The sequence below is a fragment of the Epinephelus moara genome, chromosome 6 (assembly GCF_006386435.1).
Source record: "Epinephelus moara isolate mb chromosome 6, YSFRI_EMoa_1.0, whole genome shotgun sequence".
Classification (NCBI taxonomy): domain Eukaryota; kingdom Metazoa; phylum Chordata; class Actinopteri; order Perciformes; family Serranidae; genus Epinephelus; species Epinephelus moara.
The window spans coordinates 30,796,214-30,820,166 of NC_065511.1; the positions used below are offsets into that span (position 1 = coordinate 30,796,214).

A 23,953-nucleotide genomic window follows, 5' to 3' on the forward strand; every position below is an offset into this window, starting at 1 on the left:
AAAACAAAAACATTAATTTTAATTGAGGTCTGTCTCCTAGGTGATGTAAACAATCACCTCCAACAGCAACTAAAGAGTTGTTATATTTTCAAAGAAATCACACACTTACTGTTTGATAATCAGGCCATATGTGTCTGTCAGACTCCAACAATCAGCTGGGCAGTTTTTAGATTTCCTTCTGAAACATAAAATAGGCTAACAGCGAAAATGCGGAGGAAAGACACCGTCAAAACAGCCTCACCCAAGGGCGCCACCGAAAATGCTAATAGACACAGTAACGTTAAAGCAAGAGAAAATACACCGTCAAAGGTGACCAAGCTAACAAGGAGACCTTACAAAACTCTGACCGGGTTAGGCCTCGGAAAAGCTGGAGTAAAGCGTTTGGGCCGGCTGTTGAAACGGGCCATCCAGGACCAGGTGGAGTCCACCGGGAGGGGGAAAGCCTCTTTGCCAAGTAACGGTTACGGCCATTTTAGCTAACGTTAGCAGCTAGTTAGCTAGCAGCTAGTTAGCAGGTAGCTAACTTTAGCTAGCCACTTAAAGCAGTATTTACAGCTAGCTAAACTTAAGGATACTTCAAGTTACAAGTTTATTTATTTATTTATTTTTATCTTATCTAGTCTTTTTTTTTTATCATATTTTTAACTGGCTTCAGTCAACATTTAACCAAATGTTAGCTTGTGAGGAAAACAAAAGGAGACCTCGAGTTTCTGGACCTTACATGGCAGATGAGCTGTTATTGGAAAATTTTGACAGTGAAATATTTACACATTTTTTAAATCAAAGAAAATTAGGAAAATATATGAAATATCCACTGTCTGTGCATGTTTTTATTTAATATTATTATTGTAGAACTTTACAAATTAAATACAGAGGACATGCCCTTGGTGTACTCAGTGTCAGCCCTTAGTGATAATCAGGGGTTGTTGTTTTTTTAAGATTATTTCTTGGGGCATTTTGCCTTTAATGGACAGGACAGATTGAAATGGGGTGAGAGAGAGAGAGAGAGAGAGTGGGGGTTGACATGCAGCAAAGGTTTGCAAGCTGGAGTTGAACCTGCAACCGCTGCAGCAAGGCATCGCCTCTGTACATGGGGCGCCGGCACTATCCACTATGCTACCGCTAAAATATGTAGCCTATATATTTGAAACAGTTGCAATAACGTTACTCATTTTCCACAGCACTGAAACACCAGTACTAGTTGCTCTTTCAATTCAGTTCAATTCAATAAATTTTGTTGGCATGACATTTCTTGTGTTGCCAAAGCACAATTATAATTTAAGACAGTGGAAATTCAAAAACACTTGCAACAAATGCATAGGCATACATTTTAAAGGGGAAAAATTTAGTAAGTGAAGGAGTACTAAATAAACGGCAGAGCGTGATCTGTGATGAGATGATCTATATGTTGTTGTGTTGGTTGTCTCCTAGGCTGTGACATGCACTGACATATCTTGCTGCATCTGTGGCACTGACATTTTTTTCCGAGCAGATGTTGCATTTTAGTCTGATCAGAAAGTGTATCAAAATCTTGGAGTTTACATTTAATTTTTGTAAAGAACTTTGTCCTGATGTCTTCATATGTGCTACATTGTAGCAGGATATGTTGTTCTGTCTCTGAGGACAGAGCCAACACAGCCTGTCTTCTCTGGGCAACCAGGTCTGCCTGTGTCTGCCAGCCTCTATGGCCAGGCTGTGATCATTGAGTCTGTACATAGTCAGTATCGTTCTCAGTTTCTGATCTGTCACAGCGGTCAGTAGCTTGCAATTGTGTACTGTCTGTTTAGGGCCAAATCGCATTTGGGTTTGTTTTGTTTTTTTGTGGTAGATGTCCTATAGTTGATGTAGTTTTCTTTTTCTTTAGCTATAACTTGGTTTGGCTGGATTGTGTGAGGGTTGTCCTGAGGCCTTGTGCTGTTAGAGGAGGGGAGAAAGGTGCTCTTATATTGTTAATGTTTACTCATGACAATTTGCTGTTCTGTAAGAAAGGTGTCATTGCCATGTTATAGTCTTGCTTTATATATCTTTTGAAAAAAATTCAAATTTTTATGCCATCAATGTCAATCTCCCCACATGGTGTCAAACATTATATTGAATATCATTTTTTTTCAAAATCTTATGTCAAGGTTAGAAATTCCAGTGTTGTGACATTGATTCTTACATCTCCTTTTTTTTACCATGTCACACAACCTTCTTTTGTCTTTATTGATCTTTCAGAGACTCCTTTTCGCCTTTTCAAGTATCAGATTCAAACTAAGATCGACAATGCACCCAAGACAAACAGTGCAAAGCCGACCCCGGTCGATGTGCGCCACCTCATCCTCAATGTGGTTTCCCAGTGCAGACACCGAGGTGGCATCTCCATGGCGGAGCTTAAGCAGGCGCTGGCCGCTGGAGGCTATGATGTTACCAAGAACAACAGGCGGGTGAACGCGGTGACTCAAAGGCTGGTTAACAATGACACACTTATACGGACTACAAGGAGTGTCACATTCAGACTCAACAATAAGGTAAAAGAACTTTTGCCCATATGATTTGATAACAAGTTTGCTCCTAAATTGGGCTGAACGACAAACAGAAAATTGCTGCTTCAGTGCTCTGTACATGTTGTACATATATTTTATTGGGATGTGCCCAAAAGTGGAACATACTTGAAAGTTTCAATCCATTTAATGCAGCAGTTTTCTTTCCTGTGTGATGCTATACAACAGGTTTGTCTTGTCAACAATAATTCAGTATTTCCTGGAATTCACTGTTTTGTTTTGTTTTTAAAGAAAAATCAGAAACAGCCTGAAACAAAGCAAGTGAGGACAAGCACTGTGAAATCTCCAAAACCAAAAGGAGATCCTGAGCAGAGAAAAAACACCAGTAGATCTCCCAAAGGAGCAGAGAAGTCACAGAGACCAGCCAGAAAGAGTACCCAACCAAAAGGCAAGATCAGCCAAACAACCAAATCACACAAACAAACAGGAGAGACTCTCAAACCAGCAGCCACATCGCACAAACCAGACGGCAAGACCCGTAAACCAGCAGCCAAATCCCGCAAACCAAGAAAGAAGACACCCAAAGCAAAAGGAAAATCGCCGAAGCCAGCAGGGAATAAACGCAGATCTGCAACGAACCAAGCAGCACAGGTTCGCAAGGCACCAAGGAAGGCTCAAAGGGCCCAGAGACGTCGACCAAAGCAAACCCAACATCCATATAAATCTTCCCAGAAAACACAGCCACCCAGACAGAGCCAGCGTCGGGTTGCCAGGAGAAGAGCTTACTACTATTAGCATTTAGAGTAGTACATGGTGAGCTTAATAAACTCGAACCTTTGCAGCAACTGGATATTGTATATTCTCTTTTGATGCATCAGCTGAGTTGAAAATGGGTTTTCTGATGGCTTATTTTCATTTTACACTTTGGATCCATGTTCCCAGGGAAATAATGTGCCTTGCAAAAAAGTAGGCTCATCTCATAGCATTTAGTCTCCACTGTGTATTTCACTCTTCTAAGTCTATATGAAAGAAAACCACTCTTCATTTTTTCAGATGTTTTAATGTAACTGTATTGATTGATAATCCAAAACCCAGTAATTGGTGCAATTCATAAAAATATAAAAACATGCTTCTACATGAAAAGGAAATAGAAATCTTTTTATATTCCACATGGTTTCCAAACACCATCATATAGGTATACACATACAGTGTATAACAGGACACGTCTGTAGTTCACGCGGCAGCACTGGTGAAATGGACATCATATCCATTCCTAGTCCATTAAAAAAAGTCAATGTACTCTGCTGTCTCTGTCGGGTCAATACCAATAGTTTATTGACTGTCTGTCACAGGACACCCCAGACTTCCTCGAAGGCAGAGCATATCTTGGCACAGGTCAGTGCCCCAGAGAGGGGGTAGTTACTGATGGAGACCGTCTTCTCTGTGTAGTCCACATTCACCTAATAAAGACAAAGAGATCAGTAACACAGATATGTGATGCTTAAAGCAGTGAATCAGCTGCCATCTAAAGCCTTTTCTCACCGCTCCGTGTGCAAAAGCTCCAATCACCACCGCAGCCGGTCCCTCTGGCACCAAAGTCCGGGGACAGACGGCCTCCCCAGCAGAGAAGGAGGTGGATATGCGGGGGCAGCCGGGAGGCAGGTGGTCAGACACAGGGTTTTTAATCATCCTCAGAAGCTTCTGAGGACCATCAGCGGCCCTGACACTCAGCTTGTGCAGCAGCTGAACTAAAGTAGAGGAGAGGAAGGAATAATTAGGATATCAACTGAAGAGGAGTTTACAACATGAAACAGTAACATGGGCGGAAAAGACTGATTTGCCTACACAGAGATCAACTTAACATATATGTAGTTCATACACAGAAAGCATGGAACACTAAAAGTTTACCCATAAGGCCACAGAAACGAGTGAAGGTTCTTGGGATGCGGGTCTGTGGGTTGATCTCTATTAAGGCGTTTTTCTCTGTGTGGATGTAAACCTGCAGCAGGCCTGCCCTGTTCAGTGGACTGTCCATCAGCATGAGCAGACACTGGCACAAGGAAATGAGATAATTAGGTTTAAAGTTTTTTGATATGAACACTCATGTCCTGAAGACATAAAAGATACAGTACAAGAAGGACATGGACCAATATGGTTTTTGAAGCCTATTTTCAGACATGCTTGATAGGTTAAGTATTTGTAAAAAAACAACACTGATTCACTGCCACTGGTGGGTGAAGAGAATAACATTAATCCTTTAGTCACAATACAATATTCTGCTGGGAAACCTTGGGTCCTGGCTTTCATGTGGAACCCACTTGATGGGCTCCAATCACCCAAACACGATTGCAGACCAAGTACCCCCACTCGTTGCAATGGTTCCACAAATGTGACAAAGAGCTCGAGGCTTCAACCTCGCTTCCCAATTCCCTAGATCCCAATGTGATCGAGTATCCGTGGGGCATGCTGGTACCCCACCTCACAACCTACAAGACTGAAAGGATCCACCAGCAGCACCCTGCTGCCAGACATCACAGGACACCCCCAGGGTCACAGCCAAAAAGGCTCGATCAGACTGGGATTAGGGGAATTTGGAGGCCAAGTCGTGCCTTGAGCCCTTTGTCACGTTCTTTGGGCCATTCCTGAACAGTTTCTATGGTGACTGCATGGTGTATTTTTCCGCTGGCGGGGCACTGCCATAAGAGATTGCTGTAGCCATGAGGGAGGTACTTGGTCTGTGATGGTGGAGTGCGACAGGTGGCCAGGTTCAAGGTTTCACAGCAGAACACTGCATTATAACAAGATAATTTGTTTTTCACTTCACCAGCCACCAGTGTTAATGTTCTGGCTTACCAGTGTAAATTTACATAGTAGTCAGATAATAACGTTTACCTTGTTTACCTTTGTTGCCCTTGTTTTTAAGTGTTAAATCCATTTCTCTGCATGTACATTGAGAGTAACGAAAATCACAGTCCAGCTCCTTGTCCTGAATGTGTACACACTTACTAGAGCTGATTCTGACAAGCCCCATTTCTGACCTCTAAAACTCTTTTTCAGTGATGCAAATAATATGAACTAAAACGAAATGGCACTTCTCTGTATCTATCAGTCATGACAGACACAAGTGAAGAACACAGCTGTACACACTACATGAGTGCTTACCTGGTGTGTGATGTCTGGTCTTATATGTCCTGGATTTCTCCCACTTTTGACAATAATATTTTTGTGTTGGTCACAGTTTAACAGCTCAAAGGTTTTTCCGACCTGTAAAATACAAAACATGCACTTATTTCATTAGTTAGCCCCAGTTTAAATGTATAATTACTGATGTCACTTCCACTTGCAGCAGTCAGGGGGCTGCGTCACAACAACACACACACACACGACCCTGAGGCTTTACCTTCACTGTTTCTAACGAGGCTCCCTCCAGAATAACAACCAGTCTCCTCTCTGCCATACGGTCGTGCAGGCTGCGGAGGTGTTTCGCTGGTTTAGGTTCATATTCGTCCAAATGTTCAAGACCACGCTTCTTCTCGTTAGGAGCCGCCATGACGCCTTCGGATGGACTGTCGCGGAATGTGTACGTCACGGCAGAAGTGCGCGTTCACAAGCGGGTGCTGATAACAAGTGTCTACTTTGCGCCTTTTAACATAGCAAACAGCATTTTATGTACAATAATAATGAAATAAAGTTTAGTTATTTTATATATTTACAAAAAACGTAACCTCCTGAGCGGTTTCTGTGTATGCGCTCGCGTGTTCGCCACCATCGTTACGTCACTGACGCGCGCCGGATGCACTTCTACAACGTGTTGAAGGAAAATTCACGTGTGGGTATTTTATCTTCCACCGTACAGTTGAAAGTTGGATAACAGGAGCAGATTTTTCGGTGAGTATGTGGAGACTTTATGCTGCATTAGGCAAAGACTCAGTCAGTCTGTCTGTGTCAACAACCGAGGTCTTAATTTGAGCTTGTCAACACGACATGCGGAGTTTGGTCAACTAATGTTAATTTACTGTGTGACTGCTCGTTGCACTTTATTCTGTCATTACTCTGTTACTGCAAACGTGCAGAAGCGTTTGAAGGCCTTATAATTTAACATTTAGGGTAGCTATGTCTCCAGGAATTGAATTTTGGATCCATTTGAAATACCATAAAGAAAGTAGAAAGTAAAAATATGTATCTGTGGTAATCAGAGTGAAGTGCGAGACCATTTTCTCTTGCATATGGCCTCCCTCTTGATCACTTTTAAAGATGACTATGGAAATGTTTTTGTCAGATGATTACAGCAGGCCACATGTGACATGTCTCTGACATACAGTTGGTCTGCACACCTGTTTAACCAGAGCTCAGTCACCACTTTCTAGATTCCTTTTAATAATTTAATGGCTACAGAGCTCAGGTTTTAGCAATTTCTTTATTTGACAGTCTTTGATAACTAATAAATATCTGTCCCCTGTCATTCTGCTTCCCATAATGACTGCAGTCAAAAGACCTGCATATTTGTGTTTACAGGATTATTATATGGAAGCTTATATATCCTAATGAAACTCTCAATATAAGTTTATAAAGGTCAACAGCCTTAAGTTAAACACACAACAGAGGAAAATTAGGATATAGTTCATGTCCAATAAAAGAAAAGGTCACAAACATTTCTCAGTTTATCAAAATATGTATCCTCTATTTTTTGTGCCTTTTTACCATTGGGTACAGTTTGGGACAACATGTTACAATCCTTGATACACATACTTGTGCCCATGAGTGGGAGTAATAGTGCTGTCTTAGCCCAAAACCTTTAAGCTGCAGGTTATAGAGATAGCTTAACACTGATCATATTTTTGGGGGGTTAGCATTTTGACCTGACAAAAATTCAAGTAGGATAAAAACACTGTCTCTATTAAACCTATGTGGCATGGATTAAGTGTGTCTGCGATATTTCTGTTATGGTGGTCAGATTAGTCCTAAGTAAATCCCTTAAACAATCCCTTAAACATTATCATTATTCAACTAAATTAAGTTCAGCACAGCATGCTGTTACTTAACTCTAAGTATGTGTAGGTATGTTGTGTGCTTCTCTAAACACATGAGTCCCATTGCTCACCCCTGAGCAAGAATGATGTTCTCTATTGACCAATAGATGGACTGCTGTTTCCAGCTCCACCTTTTAGTATCAGATCAGTGTGCTAGGTACCTCTACAGAGGGTTGACAGAAAATGGGGACGAAAAGAAATGGGTTTGTTGGTACCAAACATGGCAAAAATAACCATTCTAATGTGTACTGAACTGACCGGACTGCTTGGTAGAAACTGGGCTTTACAGCACAACATGGACTAAAGACAGCACCAACAGTGGTATCTGCTCATAAACAATGACATTGTTATAATGCACTGGCCTTAAAAAGATGACACATTATTTCCCTTTGCTTTTCAGGGTGTCTGTGTAGATCGGAGTCATGGGTCGGAAGTTGGATCCCACCAACAAGGTGAAGAGAGGGCCGGGGAAAAAATCCAGGAAGCAGCAAGGAGCAGAGACTGAGTTGGCCAAGTTTATAACTGATGGTGATTATTGTGTCCTTTTTCTATCAGCTGTTTGTAAAGACACACATTCGCCCTGGAAATTAGTTTAAGAACCACTTGTTCATTTTGCTGACTGCATCATTATGCCTTGTTTCTCACAATGTTTGTGTTTTTGTTTGCAGAGGAAACTGAATCAAAACGTCTGTCGAGGAGAGGCAGGCAAAGGTAAGAGGTCGTCTGAATACAATAAGAAATAATATTACTGTGTTTACAAGTTGCTCATTCATATTGTCATTTTACAGAGCTGCAAAAAGAGTCCAGAATCTGAAAAAGCCGAAAGGTGCTGCTGAGGAAAAGCCCAAGAAAGGTAAACACAGCAGTGTGAATGTGGCTGTGATGTTTTCTGTATACACACATGCAGATGGTTACTACCCAGCACCTGCAACGTAAACAAAACAAAACATTAAATGTGTGTGTCTGAATTGTTGCTGCTAGAGTAGTTATTGTTTAATTTGTAGAATATGTACTTGGTGTTTATTGTCTGTTTATTTTTATCTAAAGGATTCACTGATGAGAACAGCAAATGGTTGAAACCAGCGAAGAGGAAGCGCAAACTTGAAGAAGCTGAAAGTGAGGATGACAGTGATGAACACTGGGAGGAAGAGGAAGATGAGGAGGAGGAGGAAGAGCAGCAACAGCCACAGAAGGGAGGAAAAGTCCAAGGAAAGAAGGGTGCCAAAGTAGAAATGAAAGAAGTGGAAGAGGACGACAATGATGAGGAAGACGACGATGAAATGGTTGATGACTATGGTGCACTTGATGAAGAGAGTAGTGAGAAAGCAGCGGAAGAAGAAAGTGATGAAGAGGAAGTATGTAAAATGGTTCTCCTGTAACTTTTTTTATTTTCTTTTTTGAAGACTGGAAATTTTACTGAAATTTTGGTTCAGATGTGAAAATGTAATTTTTACCCAAACTGCAAATTTGCTGATACAGTCCCTGATTTCTTTTTTATGCTGATGCCAAATTTCCTTCCACTTAACTGTTGATATGTCAGAAAAACTAATGTGACTAATGTGGTAAAATTAAAATTAGTATGACTTATTGACTACTTTCCTTGTTCTCCCACATTCAGCTTCTTCCCATTGAGCGTGCAGCCAAGAAGGAGAAGAAGCTGAAGGAAACCATGGGTCTAGAAAGTGATGATGATGACGACGATGATGAGGAAGATGACAAAGACGAAGAAGATGATGATGATGAGGAACAGAAATCAGATGCTGACATGGATGAGGAAGACACAGTACAAGCAAACATAGATGAGATGGATACATTTAGGCTACCTGGTGCGGAGGAAGCTGAGAAGGAAGGTGTGTGACTTACAGTTATTTTTGTAATATTGTTTTCATATTTTTATTGTCATTTCTTATTCAATTGTACAAGTAGTATATTTTCTCTGTTTATTATTACATCAAGGCAAATGTGTTGTATGTGAAAGCCTACTTTTTTCTGATTTCTGATTCAGATTTCTGATAAGATTATTCTACTTTAAAGGAGGAAATGTAAATATTTTTGCAAGAAGTCTAAATCTCTTTCTTATCTGCACTTTTAGGTGTCCTGCCTCTGGACCTGAAGACAATCTATCAGAGAATAAAAGACAACATTGATGTCCTTTGTAATTTCTCAACAAAAAGAGAGGAGGGGAAAGAGAGAGCAGAGTACATCTCTCTTCTGAAGAAGGATCTCTGTACTTATTACAGCTACAACATTTTCCTCATCGAGAAATTAATGGACATCTTCCCTCTCTCAGAGGTGGGTCATTTCTTTTCCCCCCTGTAGTGCTGAAGAAAACACATTCTGATGTCCTTTTCAACATATTAGAATTGATTGATGTACACAGTTATAAAGTTTAACACATGGCAGTTGTCAACACCTGATTGAGAGCTGGGTTTAGGTCCCTGACACATCAAGGTGACGGTCAGTCGTTGGTTTGTGTCGGGCCGTCGGTGAGAATCTGTCACCCTAATTTTGCACTGTGTCCCTCACTGTTGGCACTCGTCCTCCCTTTTTAGCACTTTTTCATTCAATTCAACATGTTCAATCGGCGGTGGAGCCTGTAAGTGAGAGAAATCCCCTCCCTGTCAATTTGCAAACTGGCTAGCGTCTTGTATCCGTCTTGATGGTCTTCTGGTCTTCCAGTTTCCTTCCGTTTTGAATGACGAATACAAACTACCGCTGCCTGGCTGCTGGTATCTAGTTATTTCCACTCACGCAGGTGCAGAATGTAGGTGCTCATTGGCCGTTAACTGTAGTCTGTGTGGCGTGTTCAAGTGCAACTTTCTGGCCAAGACACAGGCAACAGTCCTCCTTCGTCGTCATTAGTTCTTTGATGTGTCTGGGCCTTAAATGAGTTAAATTTTTTGACTGTGCTGCTTTCTTTTTTCTATAATTAATAATTTTTCTCCTTTCTTGTTTACAGCTGGTTGATTTCCTCGAGGCCAATGAAATTCACAGACCTGTCACTATTCGGACGAACACACTGAAAACAAGGAGGAGGGATCTTGCACAGGTAACTGCACGGCGTGGGGGAGACATTAACCAGCCAATGCAATATTTTCAAATTCAAAATTCCACGTGCTTTGTAGTATTTCTAGTTAGTCAACTCAATAAAAAGCACAAATGAAGTATAAATATACTGTAATGAATTTGTTTACAGGATTTAACAGCACTTTACATCAAGGAAATAACACTGATATATGAGTTCTACAAAAGCAGTTTGCAGAACAAAATTTACATTCACCGTAGCCTTTTCAGAAAAAAGTGGCAGAAATAAAACTTAAGAATAAAAGAGAAATGTTTGGCTTTAGTTCGGAGTGTCATTAACCCATAAACCACCAAGGAAAACCCCTCACCAAAACACTTCACTAGTATTGTCTAATGTCAAATACTGCCTTCAAGTGCTCATGTGTCAGTGTGGTTTGTGTTTCTCCACGTTTAGGCCCTGATCAACAGAGGAGTGAACCTCGATCCGCTGGGGAAATGGTCTAAAGTGGGTTTGGTCATCTATGACTCCTCAGTACCTGTAGGTAAGTTTCAGCACCTTCACATCAAGGATCTGACTCGAGCTATTAAGGATCTTTTATTGAAGAATATCTGAGGCTGACTGTAGCCACACAAGCTTTAACTGTAATTCTTTACATGTTTTAAAACAGGTGCAACCCCAGAGTATCTCTCTGGTCAGTACATGCTGCAAGGAGCCTCCAGTTTTCTTCCCGTCATGGCGCTCTCTCCACAGGAGGGAGAGTTGGTGCTAGACATGAGCTCAGCTCCAGGAGGCAAGACCACCTATATTGGTAAGATGTGCTGCAGTTATACTTTGTGATACTTTGTTTTGGCACCACCACTGCATCCTGGGCTTGTGATTGGTTTACAGAAATACAAACAAGCCAGAGCATTTTCTCCTCTATAGCAGAACAATAACGTGTGCTTCCAGACCTTTTTCTTGCACTGACACAGCACTGTGTGGATAGGTCTGGCTACGCAAGACTGTTTCAGCTGCAATGTAGGCAAATACAAACTTTTCTCACATGCAAATGAACTCAGTTTATTTAAATGTTCCACCCTCAGCTCAGCTGATGAGAAACACGGGGATGATCGTGGCCAATGACGCCAACGCTGACAGGTTGAAGAGTGTGGTGGGCAACATCCACCGTCTGGGGGTCACCAACACTGTTGTTTGTAACTACGATGGAAGGCAGTTCCCAAAGGTAATGTTTGTACATCTGTAGTGTAACATTATCTCTGTTATGTGGCTTTACAGAACGAACTAACCTGTTGAAAACTTTGCCTGCAGGTGATGGGTGGGTTCGATAGAGTGCTGCTTGATGCTCCATGCTCAGGAACTGGAGTCATCGCTAAAGATCCAGCTGTGAAGACCAGTAAGGTAAAACACCTTTCACTGTTTATGTATACACTAATGACTGTATATAAAGATGGACAAAGCGTTTCTACTTCCCTTCACTATACAAAAAAATGAAGCCAAAACATCCCAGATAAGGCCACTGCCATCTTGCGCTGGTGACGTTGTTTGAAGCCGGACTGTGTGTTCCGATACCCATATTACCATACTATATACAGTAGTATGCCAGAAGAAGATTTAGTATGGCCCAATACATAGTATGTCAAATGCAGTATGCCAAAAATACCAGGATGTTCTACTACATTGGGATATATTTTGCAGTATGCAAGCCAGCATGCTCTTCTGGCTATTCTCAGTGCAGCGGAAAATACATTACATTGCCTGAGCTGCAAACAGATGACAGCTTGAGAGCTCGTTGACAGCTGATTGACAGCTCTTCAACAGCTCTCAGAAGTCACAATGATGGATGACAGCGTATTCAAGTGACTAATGACCAGTTGAATAGTAATAATAGGAATATTGGTTGTTTAAATGAACAAAATAATCAAAAAGATGACCAACATTAAAAGGACATAGCTATAAAAATAACAATGACAGAGAAATGCATATGTAATTTAACTGTTGTGAATGTATGTTAGAATCTATGCAGTTATAACTTCAAAGTTAAACTACATGCATCCCAAAGTAACAACAGCAGAGCTCTGGGTTGACTTCCTTGTCTGGCGAGCTTGGTGAACAGCATTTTGTTTTATCTCCAAGGTAACGGATTTATGAAAGGAGGGTCGACTGTGTTCGTACTTTTTAAGGGCAGTTGTAGTACATACTAAAAGTAAGAAGAAAAAGTATGTGATTTGGAATACACCCAGAGTCTGCGCTGTATTGAGCTCCTGCCATCTGACTAATTGCAGCAGCGCCATTGTTTGCAAGCGCTCGATTGGCACACACAGCTGTCAGTCATCACATTGAACCCCCTTTTTATAGCATCAAATTAAAACCAAACTTATAAGAAAAACAAACTATTAAACATACAACAGCATGATAAGAACTACCTTTGTTAGTTTGGTCAATATCCTGTCTGCTAACATGGAGGAGGCGGTGTTTATGACCTATGTTGCAGGCATCGACATGTTTGGGCTTCCCTTTTGGGGAGCTGTCATGTCATCCATGCATACATATGCTCACTTTTGGTTTTAAACAGTTTTTAATGCTTTGTTATTTCCTGACAGGACGAGGCCGACATCCAGCGCTCCGCTCACTTACAGAAAGAACTGATTCTATCTGCCATCGACTCTGTGAACGCTGAGTCCCCTACGGGAGGATATCTGGTCTACTGCACATGTTCAATAATGGTACGTGTACTCTACAGGCAGCTAATTCATTTTTAGGTTTCCATGTTACTTGTGAGTATTTAGCAGAAGGGTTAGGCATTGATAAAAATGTGTTCCATCAGGTGGAGGAGAATGAATGGGTGGTGGACTATGCTTTGAAGAAAAGGAACGTCAAATTAGTTCCCACTGGACTTGACTTTGGCAAAGAAGGCTTCACCAGGTAAATAAGATAATTGCAGTATGTTTTTATTCTGTTGCAAATACTCTGACCTTCAACCCTTAATTTATTTTTCATTTTTTTAGATTCAGAGAACGTAGATTCCATCCTACTCTGCGACTGTCTCGCCGATTTTACCCTCATTCCCACAATATGGATGGGTTTTTTGTGGCCAAGCTAAAGAAATTCTCCAATGTAATTCCTACTGCACCCACAGGAAAAGGTAACACTTCCTCTTACAAGCACACGCCAACTTTCATCATGATAGTTACCCTGTTAAACATGAACTCATCCTCTGCGTCTGTTATTTCTGTAGAGGAAGAAAGCGCAGATGCTCCCGAGGCGACGGCTGTTCCAGACTCTCCTGAAGAGAAACCATCCAAAAGCGACAAGGCAAAGAAGAGTGTCCCCAGCTTCAAGGGGAAAACCCAAGCCAATGGAACAGCAAACGCCAAGCCAAAAGGCAAAAAGGACTCACCTACTGGACCAAAAAAGGCAAAGGTGGCCAAGATGGACGGAGAGACTGTGAAAGGGGCAGAGGCCAAGAAGCCCGCAGTGAAGACAGCTGATGAAACGAAAGCATCAAAGGCTGACAAAAAGGAACAGAGCAGATTTGAGAAGAAGCAGGGCAAAAAGAGAACAACACCCATGAAAGCAAAGAAGAGGATCGGAAAGAATAAATTCAAAAAGTTGAAGCACATGTTGGAAAAACAAGAAAAAGAATGAGGTGTGTACAGTGTGACAAATTGTACGACATAATGTAAGAGCTTTGTAGAGCTTCTTCACAAACTCAGATCAGCTAACAAGTGAGCAGCTGTACTGTATGTGTCAGTCAGATATGGTTGTAATAACTGTGTACAAATGAATCAGACTGGTCAAAGATGTTCTCACTTAAGTTGGGTCCCCTGTTTTTTATTTGTATTACTGAATATTCATTATGTTTGTCTGTTGATTTAATTGAAGTGTGGGACAATTTCCATTAATCTGTGAAACATAATAAATCTTTTAAGATGTCTTGTCATCACTTGTTTGATTCATCAGTGGGAAGTTTTACTCGTCTTCTCGGCACACAAGGAAACAAACAGACAGAAACGTCACACGTGCCTTCATACATCACTCTACAGGGTCACATATTCATAGAGCAGGATCACAATTACGTAGGCTTATCCTCCATTTTGATGAGTCCATAATCAGTCCCAAGAAGACACTCCTCTCTTCTGATTGCCATTTATTCTACTGAGCTGACATTCATAAGATGCTATTTCCACCATTGCTTTAACCCATTCTTTCAATTTTGGGGCCTTTGTTGTCTTCCAGTGCCTTGGAAAACAGTTATTAGACCCACAATAATAACAGAAAATGCACATTTGGATACAACTTTAGATTTACAGGGATTACTGAACCAAACCAACAACTTAAAATTTCTAAAACTCCAATCCAGAGTGGTCTGACCCGACTTTATTTCCATATACAGTGGAGGAAAGTTCCTATTTCAGTTTTACATTTCCAACAGCTATTGTAATTTAACAATTTCATTATGTGTAGAGACATAACTGTGAATGATAACATCTATGCAGTTATATTGTGTGAGCTTCCCCTCGCTTCTTTCATATATTTACCACACCCTGACACAATTTTCAAACATCTGTCACCATCAGTTTCTTCTCAGAGATCCCTTTGCCAAATCAGTTTCACATTAAGAGACGTATCACACAGGGGGTAGTTAGTTACTTAATAAAATTGTGTAGCCTTGTGGTTTTCCGATGGTAATTTGAGATAGTTTATATTAGTAGTGAATGTTAAATGCAGCTATAGAAAAAGCTTTTGCATGTAAAGCTTTAACTTGACCATCTCGTTATACATTGGATGCCATCTACAAATGTAGTTTGACTTGTCAGTTTAGTTTTAATAAGTCATTATTCCAGTTACAGATATATTCAACTGAATTTAGACTAGCAACCCATTTTTCATTCAAACATCTAAAGTATCTTAAACTGTAATTAGGTGTAGTGAGAAGTGCATTAAAAGTAGCTTGAATTTGAGTTCTTATCAGTAATGATGTATAGCCTATGGAAAAATGTTAAAAGTCGCATTGCTGCTAGCTTTATTTTGATTGTCCATACAATTAAATAGTTTGTAGAAATGTCTTAATTCTGATTTTAGACTAGTCAGAATTTTATTAGATATATCTTAAATTCAAGTTTAGATTTTTAAATGCACTTTATTTTAAATGCTAATCTTTAATATGCCACATGGCAGATAGTATTAATTATATATTTAACTTAAATAATATCTGTACCAATTTTGGATGTGAATTTGTGCTGGAAAGTAGTGTTGTCAAGGCTGTAGTAACAACCAATCAGATTGTCCGTCTCGGACCGGAAGCTCTGTTGTTTACAAGATGGCGGCGGGGATGTATTTGGAGCATTATTTGGACAGTAAGCTGATTAATATGTGATAAACATGTTGGAAAACATTTGAACATATTCAGCTCGTTTTATACTTTGGCTTTTGTTGTACCGTGTAGTTCCTGGAAAACCCGCGCGCGGAATGGGCTGTTTCGACCGTTTCCCAACGGTCAGCGGGTTTAGGCTCAGACTATTTCCTGGAAAACGCACCGTGGCGAAGAAAGGATGCAGTTTGAGAATGCAAAGCGCATATGCCACACTAGCCGTGCAGAGCTAGTTTGAATTCATTTAGCAAGCAAAGTCATATGTCGTTGTGCCCCCTTGTTATTACTGAAATACATGTGCATGTTAGCTCGAGCGCCATCGTTAATGTAGCCTGAGCATCATCCAGCGCGCATTAAGCTAGCTAACGTTATCCTGCTTGTATTAACGTTACAGTTTCAGTTTTTGAGTTCACTGAAAGCGGGATTAAAGTTTTGTTTTCTCCCCCTCCACAACACCAGGTATAGAAAACTTGCCCTTCGAGTTGCAGAGAAACTTCAATTTGATGAGGGATCTGGATCAACGCACAGAGGGTGAGGACAATGACCCGTGAGACTACTGGGGATTTTAACCATGAACTGGTGAAAACAAAAACACGTGTCAATTGTACACAATTTAGTTGAACCATGTTTTAAAGCACACTACGCCAGTTAGATGTCCCATGTGTGAACAAGGTGATGTATGCAGTGGTTCCAAACCTGTGGGTCAGGATCCCCCAAAAGATCCCAAAGGAAGTCTGAGGTGTCACAAGATGATTAAAGGAACAAAAATGGGGGGACAACTTTTATTTAAAATGATATATGTTTTTTCCTCTTCCTAGTATTTGCCATTTCTTGTGTAATACTGGATATTTTGTCTTCTTCAGGCCACTGAAAATCCTTCAAATGAAACAATCCAAAGGCATATTTTGACCAAAGGAACTTTTTCATAGGAATGACCGTTTTGAGTGACTTTTTTTTTCTATTGGTGTTTTTGGACCAAACGGTTATGAGTAGCCTCTGAGAGGAACTACCCACTGGGGACCTCCCCTAACAAATGCATACCATCACGTTCCCCTTTTACACTGCCTGTTCAAGGCAGGAATATCATGCTGTTTTTCCACCTCACCGTGCCGTATATAAGGTACGACTGCGTAATGGGGGGACAGTTGTCTCACCTGTAATCTGCCACGGGAAGTAGTAACAGTACAGAAACGCTGTCTTTATAAACAGGGCTTTATAATCTGCATTGGCTGTGTTTGACCAGTCAAGGTACACTTAAGTCACCCATGTTTTCTCTCATGCTGCAAGAGTACCTACTCTGGAAAAGGAGCTAAAAAAAAAAGTCCCTCAAAACCGCTTTCAGAACTATGATAGTTCCTAGTTCTTCTGGTGTGGACACAACATAAAGGGAGCTAGGTTTCTAAAACTATGAAAAAGTTTCTTGGTTCGAAAAAATCTTATGTCAGTTGATCAGTTGAACACAAGCGAATGCAGCACTGGCAAACTCCATTCTTAAAACCTTTTAGCCGTGTAAACAACAGACAACACAAAACACAAACAAGAGCTTGTAACTAAAATAGTGTAAGAAAAGACACAGACGAATGGACCAACAGTGATGTCTAGGTTTTTCAGAGCATATATGCAACCAGGAAAATACAATTATTTTGACTCTTAAAAGTGAAATATTAAGACTCTTCTACTCTACATCACTTCAGTGTTCCTATGGGAGGTTTGAATGCAAACAGAAAAAAAGCCTTCGAAGGTATGTCGTTTTTTGGGGAGCTCCCCATTGGGCAGATCCTCTCAGGGAGTCCCCAGAGCTGTTTGGTCCAAAATCACCATAATCATAGTTTGATTGAACTGGTTACAATTTAATGTCCACAGCAATGCTGCAACCTGTGACGAGGAGTCACAAGTACTAGAAATTACTTCTTTTTAAGGGGTCCGCAGCCAAGAAGTTTTGAGAATCAGTAATCTATAGTAGAAGCGCATCATTCCACATCAGTTTGTAAACAGCAGCCTTGTGGTAATAATTAACTGTTGTCAATTCAGTATAATACGTTGTGAGTGATTTAAAAATTCAGAAAATATTTTAGACGCTATCTTACTTCTTTTCTCTCAAGGTGTTTATGGGCATGAATAAAAACAAACGCCCATCCATATTAGACATGAAAGCTGACACCTAAGATTTGGCATTTGTTTTTTATATATTTGATAAATATTAATAGTGCACAATGACACTTTCACATAATAACATGACATAATAATGTACGTAATATTGACTTAAAAGTTACAGTGTTGTTTTAGAAGTTTTACTCCGTGTTTCAGATCTGAAGGGACAGATAGACTCTCTGGCTAAGGAGTACACAGCCAACGCCCGGACTCTCTCCTCTGAGCAAAAGCTGTCCATACTGAGGCAGATTCAGCAGTCTTACAGTAAATGCAAGGAGTTCGGAGATGATAAGGTGCAACTGGCCATGCAGACCTATGAGATGGTTCGTATCTTTGAAATAATCATGAAATAAACACCATGCCACAGTCAGACTGCTAAAGTTGTGTTTCCTACAGGTCGACAAACACATCAGACGTCTTGACACAGATCTGGCTCGGTTTGAGGCTGACCTGAAGGAAAAACAGATCGAGAGCACGGACTATGATTCCACCTCCAGTAAGGGGAAGAAAGGTGTGTGTCCGTTGTATTTGTGTGTCATTCCGCTTTTTACAACAAGAACTGTCAAGACAATGAAGCCAAACTTGGTGTCACAACTAAAGTGGTTGTGTAATTCCAGCTGAAACCAGACAGAAGGAAAAGAAGACGGCTAAAACAAGGTCTAAAGTGAAGAGTTCAGATGAAGATGGCAGTCCCAAGAGTGCACAGAAGAAAGTCAAACTCCTTCAGCCGTATGTTGTGTATCTACTTTTCCTGCTTGTGATGACCATGTGTTTGCTCTTCACATTTTAGTTTTTAGTTAGTATCATGATCACACTTACATTCTCACTTTCAATACTTTCTTTGCCATCATCAGAGGAGAATTCAACAGCCCTGCCGCCAACTTTGGGAATGTGCACCCATCTGATGTGCTGGACATGCCAGTGGACCCCAACGAACCCACTTACTGTCTGTGCCATCAGGTGTCTTACGGCGAGATGATCGGCTGTGACAACACTGATGTGAGTTTTGGGGTTTTTTTGTAATTTTTTCAAATCTTTTTAAATATTTCTGCTTTAATAAGATATCGGGGTGGGACTTGGTAGTTTCAGGACACTGATATCATGCTATACTCTATTTTTCTGGAGAAATAATGCTTCACATCAGGTGTACTTACAGAAGAAATAGAGGAGGATGAAGTGGAATTTTTTTATCCATATTTGGGTGTCTTGTAGAAGGGATGAGCAATACTGATGTTGTGAACTGAAACTGTAGAAACAAGAAAACGGAACAATAAAAAATGAAATAAAAGATGCAGAAAAGTGGCCAGAGCTCATAAAAAAGTGCTCATTGCAAATACGAAGACAGAAACCACAAGACAAAAATATGTAATAAAATACAAACAACAATTATATAGTAAAGGTGATAATTAGAGACATTTGTAACTATTAATAGTAATTGTTATCGTTACACATAGGCTTTTATTGGTACAAACTACAGTGTGCGTGTGATTTTCTATCTAGTTTTGTACCTTGCGGATTTTGTGTCTGTTTTTCCTATTGCTGCTCATGCCGGACTTACACCAAACAAATTTTCAAGACAATTCGGAGTGTTGGTATAAAATCATAAAAGTTTTGCTAGAGTTGTGGCACGTGATCTCGATTGTTTGATGTTATGTGGTCATAAACTCAGTCAGAGCTGTCTTAAGTCCGCTGTTTTCTCGTCTTGATGTACGGACAAAATCAAACATATTTGACGTTATTGCACGTTTTTAGTCTTGGCTCAAACATATACTTAAGTTCAATGACGTGAACGTTGTCAACAATAGCTGTGCTCTCTCCAGCACCAAACAGGAAGCAGCAAACCAGGTAGGCAGTAAACATGGAGGGGACTCCAAAAATGTGGCAAATGAGGAGACACTAGTGGCATTATAGAGTGAGCAAGAATTCATGTTTAATTTGGTGTGTATTAGATCCACCAACAGGGTTTTATTTTACTGAGAAATCCTAATTTTTGAAATGGGTTGCCTCTCATTCCCACGGTCTGCTCCAAGTAAAATAGCGCAGTTAGCCAACAGAGGCTGGTGGCAAGTTGAGGCGACAAAATCCAAAATGTAATATTTGGAAATACAGTTTATATTTATTGATTATATTGAAACAGAATTGACTAGAATACTGTCGACATGTAACACCTTCTATCTTGAGTTTTGAGAGTTATGTGTTTTTGCTAAGCGTCAGCCTCTGAAGCGTAAAAATGAAGCCAGTGCCAAAGTACCAGAAACTGCAGTGCAAAACATTCGTTCATTCAAATTTTTTTATTAACCCCTTCACATTTTATTAGTTTACAAGGCTTAAAGTTATGCATAGTAACAACAGGGCCACTTGAGTGACAGGCTGTCTGCAAGGCATCACTACAGTTTATGAGTCAGATCCACCCCTCGCTTATTCACGTTTCCACCCCCTTGTCCAAATATGGTCACTTCTGGATCCAAACAAGCAGGATGGTGACAGCTGAGTTGCTGAACTCGAGGCTTCAAAACGACAGTCCACAAACCAGTGGGTGATGTCACAGTGGCTACATCCATTATTTAAACAGTCTATGATTTTTGCGGACATGTAAGGAATTGTTAATATGTCATATTTCTTAGAAGCAAGATGGGAAATAATCTCAAAAGGAATCTACTTGGAGCCTTGAAGATAGTGACCCTGTAAGAGTCTCAGCTTTCCTCATGTCAGACTCTAGTGTTCTTAGAGTATTTTCAAAGTCTTGTTTTAAGTCTTGTAGTGTATGGTGGTCATTAGTTACATTCCTCATAATCATTTTTTGGATATTGTAAATATTTCCTTAACGGAAGACAATCTATAAGCAAAATAGTGGCATGTTGCAGGGAGAACAAAAGAGGAATTTTGCTATAAAGATGTGCCAAAATGCTTTTTTGTGGCATACAATACATATAAGAACACAGATAATGTATTTATTCATTTCATGGGACCTTTAATATGAAGGGCTTTTCCAAACAACATATGATTAAATGTTTATATTTATCTAAATAGCATTAACTTTAGACACCATTAATGATGTACCTTTATAGTACAGGCCTGAAACTGACAAGATTAAGTAAGAGTAATGATAAAAAAAAAACAGATCTTTGATAGCATAATATGTCAATGAACAGTCAGTCAGAGTACATATACAACCTTTCCCTTAAATATACAGTATTTCCTAAATGCTAATCACAAATTAAGAGGTTGAGGAGTCCTGTAGTCTCGTGACTCGTCCTCTGTGGATAAGGTCACAGATGACAGGGCACGTGATTGATTAGCAGATGATAAACTACACACACTGTATGTGCGTTTTTGATGGTCCGTTTTGAATCATTTCGTCTCGGATAAGTGTTCCATTTGCAGGAATACTTGACGGCACATTATTGTTTTTTGTCTTTGCTCCAGTGCTCCATTGAGTGGTTCCATTTTGCATGTGTGGGCCTGACAACCAAACCAAGAGGCAAATGGTAAGAAACTCAGGCTGTAATGTGCTATTCTTTTTTTTCTTTTACCAATGTGTGCAATAAAAGTGTGAATTGTTACTCATTCAAGTCAGTCAACAAACACTGTTTTTAATCTGTGCCGTGCAGGTATTGTCCACGGTGCTCTCAAGACAGAAAGCGAAAATAAAGACACCTGGAAGAAAACGTGCTCACTGATCTGATGGAAAATGAGAAGAATATTTCTTCATTAGTTACTAGAATTTTTGTTTCTCATCTTCCTTAACATTTGGTGCTTTTATTTCTTTTTTTGGTTTACGTAATTTGCCTTGCTCTGATGCAGTGTGTGTGTGTGAAGGAGCCAAGTGGTTACAAATATATTTAAATATTGATTTTTTTCTTAACGGTTAACAATAATTTTGTTTCTTTTTTTAGTTACATTTGGTGCTATTATTGTGATTTCTTTTTTTTTACATTTTGTTTTACACGTAAATAATAAACACTACAACTGCCCCTAATGTTTTAACATTTCCAAGTTGTCACGATACTTTATACTATATTCACATGTACAACTACAAATTCAAGTATTTTGCTCTTACAACAGTTTGGCCCTGGTTATTTTTTTGCTCCATTGTATAGTTAGTTTCTCGTGCGTAGCCTTGGAACACTAGATTTATGTTTTAAGTATATCAAGAGGGCAAAAGAACATGAAGACAAGTGCTGCATCCTGACAGTATTAGTCATCTGTAGGTAGTAAGTTAAACCATTTCATTTTAACATTTGATTGAGTGCTGTATAGAAAGTAAGACATTTTGTGAAAAGTATTGTCATTTCTGTAGCTGAAACATTGGTACAGTGGAGAAGGGGTGATTGTGTTGTCAATCATTTGAATACAGCTACTACCTCAAAAAACTTGGCTGTGTGCTCCTTCGTCTCTCTGTGTTTTTACATCATATGGTCTGATCTGGCAGCTCTAACCTTGTGCTGTAGTGTTTGTAGTTGTCCAGTAGGTGGCAGTGTTGTGTGAAAACCCCAGATCCATTTAAAGGACGTCTGTTTAAACGTCAGTCCCTATTTGGAATAATAGAAGGATAATAATTAAGAGAAAATCCTTTTATTGCAAAGAATGGATGGATCTGGTTTATTATTAATTTATTAGGTAATCATGGTAGCATTTTAACATATAATACTTTTAAGGGAAATGCAATATTGTTTGTACTGACAGGCAATATAATAGTAATTAAGTCAGTTCCACAAGCAATGATTCAGTTAATTAGGGACATCCTGATCTATTCTACAGTTATTCCACAAGAGGCTTCATTAGCTACAGGTGGTTTTAAATCAAAATGCAATAATACATTCTTAATGAGTGCTTTCACTTCCATTTGTTTCGCCATCACACTTGAAGCGAAGATACATGCTGCAAGGATACAGAATTAGAATCAGAAATACTTTAATTCCCGAGGGGAAATTATGATTTGTTACAGTTGTCCCTAAGTAAAGAATAGAGAATTAAAATAGTAAGAGTAGAAGTATGAAATAAAAGTGTGTAAATATAAAGCAACAAGTAAAATAAAGTAGAAATGAAATGTGCTTTAAAATAAAAATAAAATGTGCATGATAATACAGTGTTTTAACATTAGTAATTAAGTCATGACATTTGAATATTAGAATAAAATATATATCGTCACTGCTGAAGCTGTAAGTGTAAAAATTAAACTACAATATATACGCTATATATACGCATATATGCTTCATTAGAATAAAACAAAATTAGAGTAAACCTAAGAAATATGTACAGCTATGTGCATTGATTCGACAGAAATTTTGCAGTTAAAATAAGAACCATTTACCACTCTCTTCCAATTCCACCCAAGGCTAAAGAAGTTCACTTTAAAGTAATGAATGAGCTTTACACATGTAATAACTTCTTAGGCCAAAGGTTTAATTTGGATTTGAATATTTGTACTTTATGTAACTCAGATATTTAAACCCTGGAACATCTTTTCTCTGTAATGTAATTAAGCTAGGGCCTTTTGGGAGTTTTTTCAAGATTGGCTGACTTTAAATAATACAAATATTACGACCCTAAGTTATGAAAACATAAAGTTTGGTGTCCAACTGGAGGACAAGAAAGCAGGGTTCGGGATTCACAATTCTTTTTTTTTTCTTTTTTTTTTTGCAAAATATTTTATTCACAAATGTCGTTTTTTGAAAACTATCCATGCATTTCCCGTGTTTTTAAGTTCGATAATTCTATTCATAAAATGTGAGAAATGCTGTAAAAGTGGAGAGGCCCTGCGGGTGTTTAAGTATCTGCGCACCTAAATTCCTTGAATGACAACTAGTATTTAGTTTTTGTTTTATCTTTCATCATTATTTATGTCGGCTTCAAATTTCATATTCCTTTTCTCGATTAAACAAAATTATTA

At 39.5% G+C, this 23,953-nt stretch overlaps 4 protein-coding genes across 4 annotated transcripts; 3 read left to right on the plus strand and 1 right to left on the minus strand.

Annotated features, from left to right (window-relative positions):
• Nucleotides 1-70: 70 nt before the first annotated feature.
• On the plus strand, nt 71-3,358 carry LOC126392187 (histone H1-like). The gene is made up of 3 exons (XM_050047471.1): nt 71-454; nt 2,218-2,510; nt 2,775-3,358. The coding sequence occupies exons 1-3, from the start codon at nt 208-210 to the stop codon at nt 3,276-3,278; spliced, it is 1,044 nt and encodes a 347-aa protein (XP_049903428.1). The 5' UTR covers nt 71-207; the 3' UTR covers nt 3,279-3,358.
• Nucleotides 3,359-3,547: 189 nt separating this feature from the next.
• emg1 (EMG1 N1-specific pseudouridine methyltransferase) lies at nt 3,548-6,083 on the minus strand. The gene is made up of 5 exons (XM_050047501.1): nt 5,884-6,083; nt 5,646-5,747; nt 4,392-4,533; nt 4,026-4,231; nt 3,548-3,943 (listed from the first exon to the last, which is right to left on the minus strand). Exons 1-5 carry the CDS (start codon nt 6,031-6,033, stop codon nt 3,830-3,832), a joined length of 714 nt encoding a protein of 237 aa, XP_049903458.1. The 5' UTR covers nt 6,034-6,083; the 3' UTR covers nt 3,548-3,829.
• Nucleotides 6,084-6,238: 155 nt separating this feature from the next.
• On the plus strand, nt 6,239-14,478 carry nop2 (NOP2 nucleolar protein homolog (yeast)). The gene is made up of 16 exons (XM_050047358.1): nt 6,239-6,371; nt 7,914-8,041; nt 8,182-8,224; nt 8,302-8,366; nt 8,561-8,868; nt 9,132-9,363; nt 9,606-9,805; nt 10,473-10,562; nt 10,992-11,079; nt 11,206-11,346; nt 11,621-11,760; nt 11,847-11,936; nt 13,139-13,261; nt 13,363-13,460; nt 13,544-13,680; nt 13,774-14,478. The coding sequence occupies exons 2-16, from the start codon at nt 7,936-7,938 to the stop codon at nt 14,181-14,183; spliced, it is 2,271 nt and encodes a 756-aa protein (XP_049903315.1). The 5' UTR covers nt 6,239-6,371; nt 7,914-7,935; the 3' UTR covers nt 14,184-14,478.
• Nucleotides 14,479-15,780: 1,302 nt separating this feature from the next.
• ing4 (inhibitor of growth family, member 4) lies at nt 15,781-22,109 on the plus strand. The gene is made up of 8 exons (XM_050047167.1): nt 15,781-15,895; nt 16,369-16,440; nt 18,217-18,383; nt 18,457-18,571; nt 18,678-18,789; nt 18,915-19,059; nt 21,487-21,548; nt 21,672-22,109. The coding sequence occupies exons 1-8, from the start codon at nt 15,859-15,861 to the stop codon at nt 21,709-21,711; spliced, it is 750 nt and encodes a 249-aa protein (XP_049903124.1). The 5' UTR covers nt 15,781-15,858; the 3' UTR covers nt 21,712-22,109.
• Nucleotides 22,110-23,953: the final 1,844 nt, after the last annotated feature.